Consider the following 16,589-nt stretch of genomic DNA (forward strand, 5'->3'; position numbering starts at 1 on the left):
GTTGAGAGCGGCGGGCGGGCAGCAGCTGAAAGCAGCCAGGGGTGGGGACTCCTCGCTCCCATTAGGCAGGGACAGCAGCCTCACTGGCTCCAGCGCCGTCACCTCTCTGGCTCCTAGAGGTCCCTCAGGTGTTCTTCTCCAAGTCCAATGAGATACCTTGGCAACGCGGGGCGGGTTCCCTCCGCGCCAAGGGACCCAACGGTAACTTAACAACAGCAGGAGCGCCAGAATCCCCGCCTCAGGACTTGCAGAAGCACCTTCCGAGGTCTGAGAGTGTGTGTGGGGGAAGTATAGGCCCTCGAACGGAAGGGTCTCTCCTCGCCGGGCCGCGAACACACCGGGTGCTACTAGAGCAGTGCTCCCACTGGGTGCGCGCCCTCGCGCCTAGTGCAGCCGGAAGCCCGAGCCCAGCGCTCCCGCTGGCTCTGGGGCCCCTAGGCCGTCCGCGCGCCCCCGCCGCGCGGCTGCCTCCGCCTTCGCGCCCTCCCGCCCCGCGCGCTCGCGCACGCGCACGCGCACGCGGCGCCCGGCAGCCCTCGGCGCTGTCATGGCGGCGGGGAGCAGCTTCAGTGGGCACAGGAAAGCCGCGCGAGCCGTGGCTGGGCTAGCTGTGGCAGTAGCATCCTCACCACTCGCAGCAGCCTCAGCCGCGGCGTCCGTAGCGCCAGCAGCGGCTGCTTTTGCAAAGGCTGAGCGCAGGGACGGGGCGGGCCAGGAAGCCATGGAGTTCTGTGCAGCCGCGGACTCCCGGGGAGCGGACTAGGGAAATTTGGAGGCTGCGACCAGGTGCACTGACCTCTCTGTCCTCCCCTTTCTCCCTGCGGTCGCCGCCGGGTTTCTCTGGCCGCTCCCCTCCCTTCCTGCTACCACACACACCTCCCCGCCTCTTCCCGTCGAATCTCAGGTGCCTGAGAGAGGTGCTTTACTCCTCCCACTGGGCCGAGCATTTAGAATAATCACCGCCCCCTTCCCCCGCCTTTTCCTGCCCTGGATCTCCGCCGCCACCTCCGTCTCGCTGCTCCTGGGCGGGGGGTGAGGACGAGTCCGGAGTATCTGGGTGAGGAGGAACTTTCTACCTCTGTGATAGCTTGTGGGTCCCCTTCTTTCCTCCGATCCCTCCTTTCCCCGCGACAGTTTCTCTTTCTGGTGCACCTGTGAGGAGAGGTTACCCTGCGCCTAGAACCTGCACGAGAGTGGGGGAGGAGTGAGCCTGTGCGGGGCCTCTTGGACCTGCCTTCACCCAGAACCCAGCTCTTTGAGCCGGGGAGAAGCGGGTGGCTAGTAGTGGGGTGCCTTTAGTAACTTATTTGACCGACAATAACTATTTCTCTCTTGTCCCCTCAAAACCCTAAAACAAAACCTAGCCTATTTAACATATATTTAATCTTCCAATAGGGTTTGGCGTTGTTGTCAGCCTCGGGGAGAGAGATTGGACAAATATTCTCCAAAAGGAGGAGGGCGACGCCAAGGACTTTCCACATCAACTGCTTTGGGGTTTCTCCACAAGTTGGAAGGGAGACCCTTTCGTTTTGCATTGCGTGTGTTGTGCTCATTACCAGTGCAGCGACTGCTGTCCAAGGGTGACTGAGTTGTCCTTTTCGCTAGCAATGGCTAGCGAAGACAATCGTGTCCCTTCCCCGCCACCAACAGGTGATGACGGGGGAGGTGGAGGGAGAGAAGAAACCCCTACTGAAGGGGGTGCATTGTCTCTGAAACCAGGGCTCCCCATCAGGGGCATCAGAATGAAATTTGCCGTGTTGACCGGTTTGGTTGAAGTTGGAGAAGTATCCAATAGGGACATTGTAGAAACTGTCTTTAACCTGGTAAGTCGATGAATATTTTATAAGCATATACTCTTTTCAGTGGGTTGGGGAACAAGACCTTGAAGCTGGAGCCATGTGCCTTACTCACACTGATGGTGACTTTTTTCATGTATAGGGACACAAAATTCTACTAACCTAAATGAAACAATTTCATCTGTTTTTTAGATTGAAGGGAATTGGGCAAACTTAGATGATCCAGGTTTTGTGGAAGTGAACACATCACTTTTGTGCTAAGGAAATAATTGTTGCTGTGAAAGTATTGGGGGGAGGTTCTAGCAGAGGAGTTATCTCTATTTTTTTTTTTTTCTTGGCATGTATGCCTAAGTCTGCGTTTCCCTTTACCACTTTAAGTAAGTTCTCGTGACCTTTTTTTGGACTTGAGAATTAATGTCTTTGATTCAGTCGAAGTTATGTTTTGCTACAATAAGTTTAAAATTTTGTTTGTAGTACTGATGCAAGATTAATTTGCTGCAAAGTTAGTATTTTAATTTTGACTAGTTTTATTTTTAGATGTAACTAACAAAAGTTAAATTGGGGATGAATTTAGGATTACATTTAAAGTAATCTTGTGAAAATTGAATGGCAATATGAAAAAAGGAATTGAAGCAGATACAGTATAATCTTTGTGTGTTTTATAAATTCATGTCTAGCAGTAAAGCATAGTCATTGGAAATTGCTGATTACACTAAGATGAGCTATGAATGCTTTTTTTGGGCAGGGGTGGGAGGGGGATGAGGCCTCTGTATGTTGCCCAGGTTGTTCTCAAACTCCTAGGTTCAAGCTATTCTCCTGCCTCAGCCTTCTGAGTAGCTGTGACTGTAGGCATGCATCACTGTATATGGCTTAAATTGTTTTTAAAATGAGGTATAATTCATATATTATACAATTCTACCTTTAATTAATTCATTAACTTATTTATTTATTTAGAGATGACGTCTCACTACGTTGCCTAGGCTAGTCTTGAATTCCTGGGTTCAGGTGATTCTCCCCACTCTGTCTCCTAAGTAGCTGGCACTACTGGCATGCGCCATTGTGCCTCTCTTGGTTATAATTTATAATGGAGACTTTTTAGATTTCTTTATTCCGGCCTGTCTTGCCCATCAACTTAAAAAATCAAAAGGAAATCTGGCCCTGAAATACTTCCCCTTTTCTACCTACCCACCTGTGTTAGAGGATAACAGGACCAAATATAAATGTGCAGTAATTGTAGTAACTGTTTAGCACCTTTCCCTTTGCCTCTTTTCAAGGTTAGGCTTGTTTTATTCTGGGGCAGTTAATTATTTCTTTCACTAGACCTTCACTAATGGTCTGGTCACCTGCAGTACAACTTGTAGAATAAAAAGTAGCTAGATGAAAGTCTGGCTGGGCGTGGTGACTCAACCCCTGTAATCCCAGCGCTGCAGGAAGCCGAGGTGGGAACATCATTTGAGGTTAGGAGTTCGAGACTGGCCCGGCCAACATGGTGAAACCCCATCTCTACTAAAAATACAAAAAAATTAGCCGGACATGCTTGCTTGAACCCAGGAGGTGGAGGTTGCTGTGAGCCGAGATTGTGCCACTGCACTCCAGCCTGGGTGGCAGTGAGAGACTGTCTCAAAAAAAAAAAATATTTACTTACTTTTGGAGCATGAAAACTTTGAACAATTGGATATTTCTATGTCAGTTTATTGGGAGTTTATGTATAAACATCTATAGACACACATATACATATTTTAAAAAACTGCATGTTATGGAAATGTTCAAATGTATGCAAAAATAGAATAGTATAATGAACTCAGGTATCCATTGTGCAGCTTCAACAGTTATCAACATTTTGGGGATCTTATGTGTATGCATGTGTGTGGGCTTTCATATGTAAGTCTGAGTCTGAAGAAGATAAATGGTAAATTGATTGCTTCACCTCAAAATAGACTTGAAACATTTCCTTTCTGATTTTTTAATTCTTTTTTAAAACTTCATATGCCTTCAATGAGAAACAGAAATCTGTAGTAGTAATATAATCCATAATTAGTTGTTTGTGTGTGAAGACACAACATCTTTTGGCAGAAGGAGGATTTGAACTCCTGTTCTTTAGAATGTGCTGTGTTGGAGTGGATGACCAAATGTGAGTCATTTGCATTTTTATCATTAAAGAAAATTCTATAGCAGTAGTTTGCTTATATGCTTCCTGAAACTGTAGCCATGGTATAGATTTGATTTTAAGGTCATTGATTAAGTCCTTCAAAGCTGCTGCGTATTTACAGGATAGTGGGTGACTGGATAGAAGGAGAGAGAAAAGTCTGTTCAGTTAGTTACCCCTCCTCTTCAATATCATTCGCTTGTCAGGTAGGGCAGGGAAACTTGCTGAGAATATTAGGTAGTAGTTTCTCCCCTTCCATTGTCCCTTAAAATACTTTTCATGCTCTTTCGTGGATTATCTGGGGTTTTGGCCACTCAAGAAAATCTTTGGAAGCAGCTGCGCACAGTGGCTTATACCTGTAATCCCAGCGCTTTGGGAGGTTCACTTGAGGCCAAGAGTTGGAGACCAGCCTGGGCACCATAGTGAGACCCTGTCTCTACAAAAAAATAAATAAATAAAAAGTTAGCTGGGCATGGTGGCGTATACCTATAGTCCCAGCTACTTGGAAGGCTGAGGTGGGAGGATCCCTTGAGCCCAGGAGTTTGAGGCTACAGTGAGCTACAATCATGCAGAGCAACACCCTAAAAAAAAAAAAAAAAAATGGAACCAAAGCCTTGGGATTATGTAAATTAGTCCATCTCAGTATTGTTAGTACTGCTGTACCTAAATATTTCCTAGTTGATAGTCTTTTTTTTTTTTTTTTTCTTTGAGACAGAGTCAGTCTGTTGCCCAGGCTGGAGTGCAGTGGCACAACCTTGCCTCCCTGCAACCTCTGCCTCCTGAGTTCAAGTGATTCTCCTGCCTCAGCCTCCCACGTAGCTGGCACCACACGCGTGTGCCATGAGGCCCAGCTAATTTTTGTATTTTTGATAGAAATGGGGTTTCACCATGTTGGCCAGGCTGGTCTCAAACTCCTGATATTAGGTGATCCACCCACTCAGCTTCCTGAAGTGCTGGGATTACAGGCTTAAGCCACCGTGCCAGGCCTAAATATTAGCTACTTAAACAATAAAGTTGATACTGTTAAAATTGAACAAGTTCCTCTCCTCCAGAGGTGTCCAAATAGTACATGGTAGAGCCATATAACTTTTCCAGAGTTTTTTCTTTCTTTCTTTTTTTTTTTCTTTTTAAGTGAGAGGGAGTCTCACTCTGTCACCCAGGCTGGAGTGCAGTGGTGTGATCTCAGCTCACTGCAACCTCCACTGCTCGGATTCAAGCAATTCTTGTGCCTCAGCCACCCCAGTAGCTGGATCTACAGGCACGCACCACCATGCCCAGCTACTTTTTTTTGTATTTTTAGTAGAAATGAGGTTTCACCATGTTGGCCAGGGCTGGTCTTGAACTCCTGACCTCAGGTAATCTGCCTGTCTTGGCCTTCCCAAAGTGCTGGGATTACAGGTGTGAGCCACTGTGCCTGGCCCAAAGTTTTTTCTTAAGTGCTACCTCCCAACTTTGCTAATGTAGCTTGACTTTAGTCTGTTATAAATTACTTTGAAATTTACTACCCTGTTTATAATTTCTTTTGCAAGTCTGTTTTGTGGATAAATTTTGATTAACAGTACACCAATGTAGTCAAGTGTTTCAAACTTCAGGTCAACTTGTACATTTTTCTTGTTGCAGTTTAAAACCATTTTCTTTTGTCTTCATCTGTATTTTAAAGTAATTTGTCAGACTTTTAGACCCAGAATAATTAATATATGTTGGCATGTTTTCAGGAAATTGCTGCTGAGTTTAAGGCTTCCATCAGGTATTTAAAGGTGTTCAGTGGTACTTAATTCAAGAATAGTGTTCCCCATGGGCTGGTGACAAATACATACTTTCAAGATTTTTTTTTTAAGTGATTACAGTCGCCCCTTGATATATGGGGGATTAGTTCCAGAACTCCTAGTGGATACCACAATTTTCAGAAGCTCCAGTCTCTTATATGAAATGGTATAGTATTTGCATGTAAGTTACATGTATCTTCCGTATACTTTAAATCATCTCTTTAAAATTTTTATTTATTTATTTATTTTATTATTTTTTTTTGAGACGGAGTCTCTCTCTGTCGCCCAGGCTGGAGTGCAGTGGCGCCATGTTGGCTCACTGCAAGCTCCGCCACCTGGGTTCACGCCATTCTCCTGTCTCAGCCTCCCCAGTAGCTGGAACTACGGGCACGTACCACCATGCCCGGCTAATTTTTTGTATTTTTAGTAGAGACGGGGTTTCACCCTGTTAGCCAGGATGGTCTGGATCTCCTGACTTGATGATCCGCCCGCCTCGGCCTCCCAAAGTGCTGGGATTACAGGCGTGAGCCACCGCGCCCGGCAGGAGTGCCATTTGTTGAAAGGCTATTCTTTTCCCGTTGAATTACCTTGGCACTTTTGTCAAAAATCAGTTGACCATAAATGTAAGGATTTATCTGGACTCAATTCTTTTCCGTTTATCTCTATGTCTATTCTAAAACCAGTACCAAATTGCCTTTTGATTACTGAAGCTTTGTGGTGAGTTTTAAAATAGAGAAGACCTCTTTATTCTTCTTTTTCAAGACAGGTTTGGCTATTCTGGGCCCTTTGCATTTCCGTGTGAATTTTAGGATCAGGTTATCAATTTTTGTAAAAAAGCAAGCTGGGATTTTACTAGCTGTCATAAGTAGATATTGTTGGTTATATATCAATGTTAATGATAATTAAAATAAATTTGGGTGAATTGGTGAAATTTTAACACTTTATAGTTTCCTGGAAGTGACAGACTTGATAATTTAGCTTCCTGCAAGCATACAGTTTTGTTGACCTTTGAATTGATTTATTTTAAACTGAGAAATCATTTGGGAACTGGAAAATCAGATATTTTTTTCCTGTTTGTGAATTAATAGAAAATAAACTATTTATTTCCCATACTGACCTAGTTGAGCCAATCTGTTATATTAACTTTTATAAAGCATCCTTTTCACACACATATTCTTGAAAATATTTTAAAAGTTTTTATATGGTTGAAACAAAAATGTCCACCTGGTGAAGCTGGGCTGGCGTGTCATCAGGCCCCCCAATGATATGTGCAGACACCTACTGTGGTAAGCAGGGACAGGGTGGTTCCCAGGCCCTGGAATGATTGGGTGAGGGGCATCAGTGGCTGTGCTGTGCTGCTGCTACTGGGGGTCAGCAGTGGGGGACACATGCCCAGCTTGTGCCTCAGTCCTGGTGGTGGCAGCCTGTTTCTTTCTTCTGCCTGTGCACCAGCTGCTGGGCTCCAGTACAGTGCTCAGTCTGTTGTGGGCTGGGTTGTCAAAATGGTGCCTTATTGTAGCTGCTTAAGACTTAGGGGGATTATGGGACCCAGTGCAATTTTCCTCAGTGGAGTAGTGCTGTTGCGCCATTTCCAGACAGATCCCTATGTTAGTTTCAGAGCCCATGAGGTCCTAGGGCCTCCCCAATGGCTAGAATTGCAGGAGTCCACTGTGGGAATGTGGACCACAGGGAGTCTCTCACTTACTCTTTCCCCACAGTGAGGATCACCTCTCGACTCCCAGCCGAGCAGGCTGTCTTGCTTTCCTCCCCTTCCTTGCTTTAGGTGTTTCTTGTCATTTTTCTATTGAATTCCAGTGTTCTTTCTTGGATTATCTATTCCAAGTGTGATCACTCACTATTTTGGTTATTCCTGGTGAAAGAGGCAAGTAGGAGATGCCTCTAGTCAGCCATCATGAATCCCTGACAGTTCATAAGTTTTAAATTGTGTGCAGCTCTGAGTAGTGTGATGAAATCTCAAGCATTCTGCTCCATCCTGCCTAGGATGCAAATCATCCCTTTGTCCAGCATATCCATACTCTATGTATATGCTACCTATCATTTAGTCACTTAGTAGCCCTCTCCACTGTCAGATTGACTGTCACGGTATTGCAGTGTTTAAGTAACCCTTATTTTACATAGTAATGTCCGGGACAAGAGTAGTGATGTTGGCAATTTGGATATGACACAGAGACATTGTAAAGCGCTTTTTTTAAGTGAATAGGTGGAAGTTCTTGACTTACAAGGAAAAAAAAATCATATGCTGAGGTTGATAAGGTTTGCAGTATGTACAAACCTTCTATCCATGTAATTGTGAATTATACAGATGCTCCTTGACTTGATGCACTTACATCTATTGTTAAGTTGAAAATATTGTAAGTTGAAAATACTTGTTGATTTATGATAGTTTTGACTTTTTAACTTAAAATGAGTTTATTGGGATGTAACTCCATTGTTAAATTGAGGTTTGTGGTGAATGCTTATTGCTTTCACACCATCATTAGTTGAAAAATTGTAAGTCAAACTGTCAAAAGTTGGGAACTGTGTGTATTGTTCTAACTGTACTATTTTATTACCAGTTATTGTTGTTAATCTCTTATTGTGCCTAATTTATAAATTAAACTTTATCATAAGTATGTGTGTATACAAAAAAACATAGTGTATGTAGGGTTTGGTATTATCTGTGGTTTCAGGTATCTACTAGGGGTCTTGCAATGCATACCCTGTAGATCAAGAGGGACTACTGTTTATGTTTCATAAGAGTAGAGATTTTTGTCTGTTTTGCTTATTGCATCCCTAGCCCCTAGAAAGGATACTTGACACATAGTATATGCTTAGGAAATGTTTATTACCAGAACATATGGATTAAGTTTGACTGGAGCCTTAGGGGGTATATTATACCTGAAATTCTTTTTTTTTGGTGTTTTAAATTTGTCACTCTGGGGTTTGCTGTTCATGCCAGTAGTGTACATTTGAATTTCAAAACCTATGTGAATAACATCCCAGAATTTTACTATCTCAGAGGAAACTTAAAAATAATCAGTAGTGACCAGGCACGGTGGCTCATGCATGTAATCCCAGGACTTTGGGAGGCAGAGGCAGGAAGATCATTTGAGCCCAGGAGTTCAAGACCAGCCTGGGCAATATAGTGAGACCCTACCTCTGTTGAATTAAAAAACAAAAAACAAAAAACAAAGGGAAATCAGCAGCCCAGCCAAAGACTAGTTATTTGTAACTTCCTGTGCCAGGGAAGTTTTTTTGTGGGGGAGAGGAAGAATCTACTTTTTTACTGAGGGTCAGCCTTTTGAGGATCCCATATTTATGTAGAGATTTTATCTCTACTTCCCCATCTTGAGTAAATACTTTTGTTTGTTTGTTTCTAAAAGGAAATAAAATTCAAGCCCCCTAGTACTAGCTTCCTCTTTCTTGCCCCTTCAGCAGTTGTAATAGAAGTTCAGATACTTATTTTTCTGTTTCTTCTTCACTTTAGGTTTGGGGATTTTCCTTTTTTTCTTTCTTTGCAAACTCAAGCTCAGTTCTACATTGAAAAGTATTTTTTGTTATATTTACCTAATATTTGCAGGCATTTGTAAAGTGATGATTTTTTAGGTTATGTTAGTTCATTATCTGCTGAAAGTCTAAGGTATAAGAAAGTGATGAATACGTGATAGCCATTGAATAAATATAGGACCAACCTAGGCTACAATTGACCAAGTTATTTTTCTGCCTAGGAATACCTTAGTTAATTTCAGATAATGGAGTTCTAGTGTAGATGACTGAAGAAATTGTAGGAAGAGAAAATTAGTCATTTTTCTTTTTTCCCAAATGCCTACATGTATTTATACATACGGGCAGATGAGCAATTGTTGTCTTAGAAAGCAACCTTGCATTACCAAAACAAAATATAGATTTATTCATGGGGGATTTTGTGTGTGGAGGTGGTATTTTAAAATTTTAGTAATTAAGTGAATGTTCCTGCTGGGTGCGGTAACTCATGCCTATAATCCCAACACTTTGGGAGGCTCAGGTGGGAGGACTGCTTGAGGCCAGGAGTTCAAGACCACCCAGGGCAACATAGTGAGATCCTATATCTACAAAAACATTAAAAAATCAGGTCTACATGGTAGTGTGTGCCAGTAGTCCTACCCACTCGAGGGGGTGAGGTGGCAGGATCACATGAGCCCAGGAGTTTGAGGCTGTAGCGAACTATGATTGTGCCATTGTACTCTATCCTGGCCAACACAATAAGACCCTATCTCCCGTGTTTTTTTTTTTTTGAGACGGAGTTTCGCTGTTGTTGCCCAGGCTGGAGTGCAATGGCGCGATCTCGGCTAACCGCAACCTCTGCCTCCTGGGTTCAAGCGATTCTCCTGCCTCAGCCTCCCAAGTAGCTGGGGTTACAGTCATGCGCCACCACGCCGGGCTAATTTTGTAATTTTTGAAGTAGAGACAGGGTCTCTACATGTCTGTCAGGCCAGTCCCGAACTCCCGACCTCAGGTGATCCACCCGCCTTGGCCTCCCAAAGTGCTGGGATTACCAGGTGTGAGTCACCGCGCTCGGCCGAGACCCTATGTCTTAAAAAAGAAAAAAAAAAAAGTTTTCATAGCTTTTACAGTTAATAGACTGGCCAGGCACAGTGGCTCACGCTTGTAATCCTAGCAGTTTGGGAGGCTGAGGTGGGCGGATCACTTGAGGTTAGGAGTCGGAGACCAGCCTGGCCAACGTGGTGAAACCCCGTCTCTACTAAAAATACAAAAATTAACTGGGTGTGGTGGTGCATGCCTGTAGTCTCAGCTACTCCGGAGGTTGAGGCATGGGAATCGCTTGAACCCTGGAGATCCCCGAGGTTGCAGTAAGCCGAGATTTCGCCACTGCACTCCAGCCTGGGCAACAGAGCGTGATTCTGTCTCAAAAAAGATTTTATAAAGAAAAATAATTGTGGAATGTTTTAGGATAATGTAAAGGAAGTCATGTTTTTTTTTTCCCTCTAACCGCTACACACTTAAAATAAACAGCCTAGAACAAAATACTACTTCATCTTAATTCTTTTTTTCCCCCTTAGGCATCTTTCTTGCAGGATCATCTTAAGTCTTTGTAAGTTCTTAGTCATTTAGATTGAATACAAGTAACCTGCATAGAAATCCCATTTGTATGAACAGAGAACTTGACTATTTTTAGTGAATTGTACTATCTTTAACGTGTTTATCTGTGTGGGGATGAACTTTTGAAACAAAGTAGTTTTGAGTGAGTCAAATGATGACCATTTGGTAGTCACTTGAATGTTACACATAAATTGACAAGATGACTTTTGACATAAAAATTTCAGGAGCCATTTCTATTTGTAGGGACTGCTCTGCTTCTTTATTTACATAAAGTATTTCAGAAAATTTTCAATTTAGCCAAGTTCTACATTGAGTGTAACATATTGCACAAGTATCTTTCTAGTTTTTATTGTTAGACACTGACTTTATTCTATAGTGCTGAGTGCACTGTGCATGAACAGTCACATCAAGTTATTTAAGTGGTGCTTTGGAAGGAAAGATTGACATTAATGCCACATGTATCTCAGAACTTAAAGTAAAATAAAATAAAATAAAAATAAAAAAGAAATTAATGCTTTGCTTTATGATCCGGTTATAATAGAATGAAACCTAGATGTAAGTCAGGGTGTATATCTGGGTCTGCTGATGAACATGTGTTTTACAGGGCTTTGTTTTATTTATTCCATGTGACAACTCCATGGGGCCGTACTTTATTAAACTTGATTTATAGCATGAAAACAGGATTGGAGTGATTAATGATGCTCAAGTCCCATAGTCAGTAAGATGGCATTTGGACTTAGGTTGTTTGAATTTGAATTTTGTGTGTACTACGTTATACTGTGTGATTATTAATATAAGTTGTGTTCTTGTATTGGAACCTAATTTAACTAAATTTTCAAGAATTGTATTAGGTTATGATAATTAGAAACATTGTTAAGAGTGATACGCTTTGAGAAAATGAATTATTTTGTAACTTTCTCATTGATTTAACAGTGCATACTTTGATTCTTTGCATCTATTTCTTCGTGTGTCAAGTGGTGCCTGGTAGTTTCTATGTATTTAAGATATCCACCAGTCAATTTTCTGTCATTTTTCTAATCGGGAAAAAATGGAATGACTAACTCTTTAATATTTAGGGATTGATCATACCTCTAGTTGTGGCTTATGAATATTGTTCTTAACCTGTATTACTTGTGTTTTGTTCATGGGTTTGTTAGACAATGCCTTAGTCTGAGGGTAGGAATATGGAAGAAAAGAAAAATCAAATTAGTACTATTTTGCTGCTTGTTAGTGTCTTTTGAAACTATTTAGAAAACGTTGAGAATTAAATCGGATAGTTAAAAAGTTTGGCATATCTTTGGGAGTTTCATTTATGCTAAATTCTCATTGTCATAGAATGTAAATGTTAACTTGAATTGTGAAATTTTTGAGTACTATGAGGATGTCCTGCTTACCAATTAATGCCCAAGTTTGAAATGTCTCCTACTTTGAAATGGTAATTTCATCTCAATTTTTTTTTTTTTTGGTTGTTGTTGATCATTATTGTTTCCAGAAGTGTGTCTTCTGAATCACTTCATTTCTACCTTGCTCACACAAGACCCAGATGTCTTCCTTTGCACTGGGACCTCTACTGAAGACTTTCCCCACTTCATAGAAAAGGAATATTTTCTTATTTCCTTCTGAACCTACTTGAGATCCCCTGTAGCTCTGCTCTGGCTTCTGTATTTAATGCAGAAGTGGTAAAGAAGACATTATTATTTCTAATATCCAAAATTTTCCAACAGAAATTATGGGATAATAGCTAATATTTGTTGAGGTATTTTGTGACCTACTAAGTACCAGTTCTTCGTCCTCATTTCTTCTCACTTTTCTTCCTTGTTTACTCAACTCGGGATGCCATGGCCCTTTTGTACTTCCTAAAACAAGCCAGGCATACTCTTACCTTAGGGCCTTTGAACTTATTTTTTCCTTTGCCTAGAATGATCTCCTCTCAAATATCTAATTATTGTATGACTATCAATAAGCAATTATAATATTATTGTATGACTGTCAATAAGCAATTATAATGTTTCATGTTTTTTACAGTTTCTTTCAGTCATATTTTTGATATCTTTTGTTTCCTTAAACATTAACATTTTTATATTAGATATCCGATTATTTTCATGTTCCTTATTGTTTCGTGTGTTTCTGAAAGGCTTGTTCTGCTGATCCTTGGGGGCTTGTTTTTTCATTATTTTGTGAATTTCTTTTTTTTTTTTTTTGAGACGGAGTCTCGCTCTGTCGCCCGGGCTGGAGTGCAGTGGCCGGATCTCAGCTCACTGCAAGCTCCGCTTCCCGGGTTTACGCCATTGTCCTGCCTCAGCCTCCCAAGTAGCTGGGACTACAGGCGCCCACCACCTCATCCGGCTAGTTTTTTGTATTTTTTAGTAGAGACGGGGTTTCACCATGTTAGCCAGGATGGTCTCGATCTCCTGACCTCGTGATCCGCCCGTCTCAGCCTCCCAAAGTGCTGGGATTACAGGTTTGAGCCACCGCGCCCGGCTGTGAATTTCTTTTTAATTGTGAGATTATCTTCCATGGATTTTTATTTGTGAATATCACTGGAGGCTTGGGTTTAGTGTACTCCTCTTGACTGGATTGGTGTTTGCTTCTGTCATGCTCTAGTCTCTTCCAACCCAGAATCTCTTGAAACTGAATTTTTAGTTTGAGTTTTTTCTTTTTTTTTTTTTTTTGCCATGTTCACATTTAATAAGATTCTTCCACTTTAGATGCATAAAACCCTTTGAAATCATTGTCACAATCCAGGAAAATTCATGGTTAGAAAAAATTGGAAGAGAGCTAATATTCTATATTGCAGAACATTTGAGAAGGCATTTTTGACTATTACAAAAGTTTATTTAACAAAAGGTCTAATATGAAAATGTATATGACCTAATTTTTACATCATAGTAAAACAGGCCCTATGGAGAGGGACATGGGTTTCCTGCTGAACAGCCTTATTTATACTCGTTCCAAGGCTTTCTAAACATGATGAAACTATTTTCCTCGTATTACCACCATTTCCAGATATTGTTCTGTTGCCCACTAGTCGCCCATCTCCACACATTCAATCTATCACAAGGTTCATAAAGGGATCAAAATCCCCGAATATTCCTTGGACATGTCTGCCACCATTTAATTTCAATGATAACTTCTTGTCCAAAATTTTTTCAACTCGGGAGGGTGAGCTTTGCTCATGGCGTATACTCCGCAGGCTCACAGACGCCTTGGAACGGAATGCACTAGTTTGAGTTTTTCTAGACCACATAGGTAGTATGAATTTTGTCCTTAAACAAGTGAGAGAAGGGTGACTTCATTTTTTCTCTTCCACTGAGACTGGGAAAGGCAAACATGCCACCTGTGATCTCTGTTGAGCATGTTGTTTACCCCCCTCCGCAGGTCGTCCACTGAGTACTGCTTTTCAGATTTCCCACCTTGTTTAGGCCCCAACCTTTATGTCCTTCTCACCAGTCCCTTAAACTGACTTCTAAGCCACTGGGGATTGATGGATGCTCCCAGGGGAGAGGCTCGTTGCAGTGCTCACCAGTGCTTTGTTGTGTTTTCTTTCTTTCAGCTCAGCCACTCATGAAAAATACTATTTTGGTTTTGTTTAATATTCAGCATTTTAAAAAATTCTGAATCACAAATATTTTCCTGGGCATCTAGTCTACCATATTGCCAGAAATGGATCTGATTTCTTCCCCCAGTTCTCTGTATGACCCTCTTCTTCATTCTGTTATGGTCTTTGTTAAAATTTGTGGCCTTATTAGAGAACCTTTTCCTAGTACCAAAATAGTATCCTTCTCCTTGTTACTCTTCATCTCTTATATCCTGCTTTATTTTCATAGCATTAACTCCATCAGATTTTTTTTTTATTGCATGTTTTCTTATATTAGAATACACGCTCCATAAGAGTAAGGACTTACTTTTTTGTTTACCGTTTCATTGCCAGGGCCTTGGGGCCTAAAATATACCTGACATGTAGTAGGTGCTTAATAAATACATGTTAGATGAATGACTGTGCTAAGTGCTTTAGATTCCCTCTTTTAATTTTCATAGTAACTCTTGCAGAGCAGGTGATTTTATCATCTCCATTTTAAAGGTGAGGAATATTAGATTTGTAGAGTTAATTACCCCAGTCAAGGTCACAAAAGATGTTGCACCTCAGGCAGCCTCAGAGCACCCCGTTCTCCTAAACACTGTACTTTGGTAGTGGTAGTGGTAGTGGTAGTGGTAGTGGTGGTGGTGGTGGTGGTGGCGTTGGTTCTTCAGCAGGTTGGTGTAATACCCTAGTATTGTTTAGCTGTGCTTTAGTGTCATATTGTTTCTTTGGGGCAGTATATTCTAAATTTCACATACTTGATTTTTAAAAATTATGATTATTTTTTTGAGACAGAGTCTTGCTCTGTCGCCCAGGCTGGAGTGCAGTGGCATGATCTCGGCTCACTGCAACCTCTGCCTCCCAGGTTCAGGCGATTCTCCTGCCTTAGCCTACTGAGTAGCTGGGATTACAGGTGCCTGCCACCACGCCAGGCTAATTTTTGTATTTTTAGTAGAGATGGGTGATATGGTTTTGCCGTGTCCACACCCAAATCTCATCTTGAATTGTACTCCCATAATTCCCATGTGTTGTGGGAGGGACCCCGTGGGAGATACTTTGAATCATGGGGTGGTTTCCCCATACTGTTCTCGTGGTAGCGAATAAACTTCATGAGATCTGATGGTTTTATCAGGGTTTCTGTTTTTGCATCTTCCTCATTTTCTCTTGCCACCACCATGTAAGGAGTGCCTTTTGCTTCCTACCATGATTCTGAGGCCTCCCCAGCCATGTGGAACTGTAAGTCGAATTAAACTTCTTTTTCTTCCTAGTCTTGGGTATGTCTTTATCAACAGCATGAAAATGGACTAATACAATGGGGTTTTATCATGTTGGTCAGGCTGGTCTTGAACTCCTGACCTCAGGTGATTCACCTGCCTTGGCCTCCCAAAGTGCTGGGGTTACAACTGTGAGCCCACCTTGCCCAGCCATCACATAATTGATTTTCAAAGACAAATTTGGAACCTGTTACTTAAGTTGGAAAGCTTATGCAGTATTTAAATTTATTCTTTCCTCTCCTATTTTCATTTATGTTTTATTCTTTAAGTTCCTGTATGTACACATTTATTTGCTGCTGAAAATTGAAATAGAACATTGAAATTTCCTTTTATTACGATTCAAATTTTGAAAACCAGAAACTCTAATTATCTGTTCTAATAATTATGCTCTAGCCAAACTGCCCAATGTTTTCTTTTTTAAAACTTATTTTAATTTTTTTAAATTTCATTTTCGGTAGAGGTGGAGTCTTGCTATATATCCCAGGCTAGGGTCTTGATATCCTGGGCTCAAACAGTCCTCCTGCCTTGGCTTCCCAAAGTGCCTGGATTATGGGTGTGAGCCACTGTGCCCGGCCTTATTTTTACTTTTGAAATAACTATTCTGCTGTCTCTAAGACACTGTAAAAACTTTGTTGAGGTTTTACTGTGTTGCTTTTACTTCTTATAGTTATTTTATAAAATAGTTCAAGTAGATAAGTCATAATAAATATCAATTTTAGTTAGAGAAGGCATGCCTACAAGGAAGAGAGTTAGTAGATGGGAAAATGGAAGCCAGATGATTCTCCCCCAACCTGGATTATCAAACAAATCTGTATTTCCTTTTATGTTTCTCATCTTATTGATGTCATTTGTTCTTTGCAGAAATTTCAGTTAACCTTGACTTTTTTTTCTTCCTCATTCCCGCAAGTAGTCTTTCACTAAATAGCC

At 41.4% G+C, this 16,589-nt stretch overlaps 1 protein-coding gene across 1 annotated transcript in view; it reads left to right on the forward strand.

Moving 5' to 3' along the window:
* Positions 1 to 531: 531 nt before the first annotated feature.
* LRBA (LPS responsive beige-like anchor protein) overlaps positions 532 to 16,589 on the forward strand; it is a 621,489-nt gene continuing 605,431 nt past the window's right edge. Inside the window, exons 1-2 of the mRNA XM_017871033.1 lie at positions 532 to 786; positions 1,396 to 1,823. Coding sequence (XP_017726522.1) covers positions 1,608 to 1,823 — 216 coding nt within the window. The 5' untranslated portion in view covers positions 532 to 786; positions 1,396 to 1,607. The remainder of the gene's footprint in view (positions 787 to 1,395; positions 1,824 to 16,589) is intronic.

Source organism: Rhinopithecus bieti, unplaced genomic scaffold, assembly GCF_001698545.2.
Source record: "Rhinopithecus bieti isolate Rb0 unplaced genomic scaffold, ASM169854v2 scaffold_3878, whole genome shotgun sequence".
NCBI lineage: Eukaryota > Metazoa > Chordata > Mammalia > Primates > Cercopithecidae > Rhinopithecus > Rhinopithecus bieti.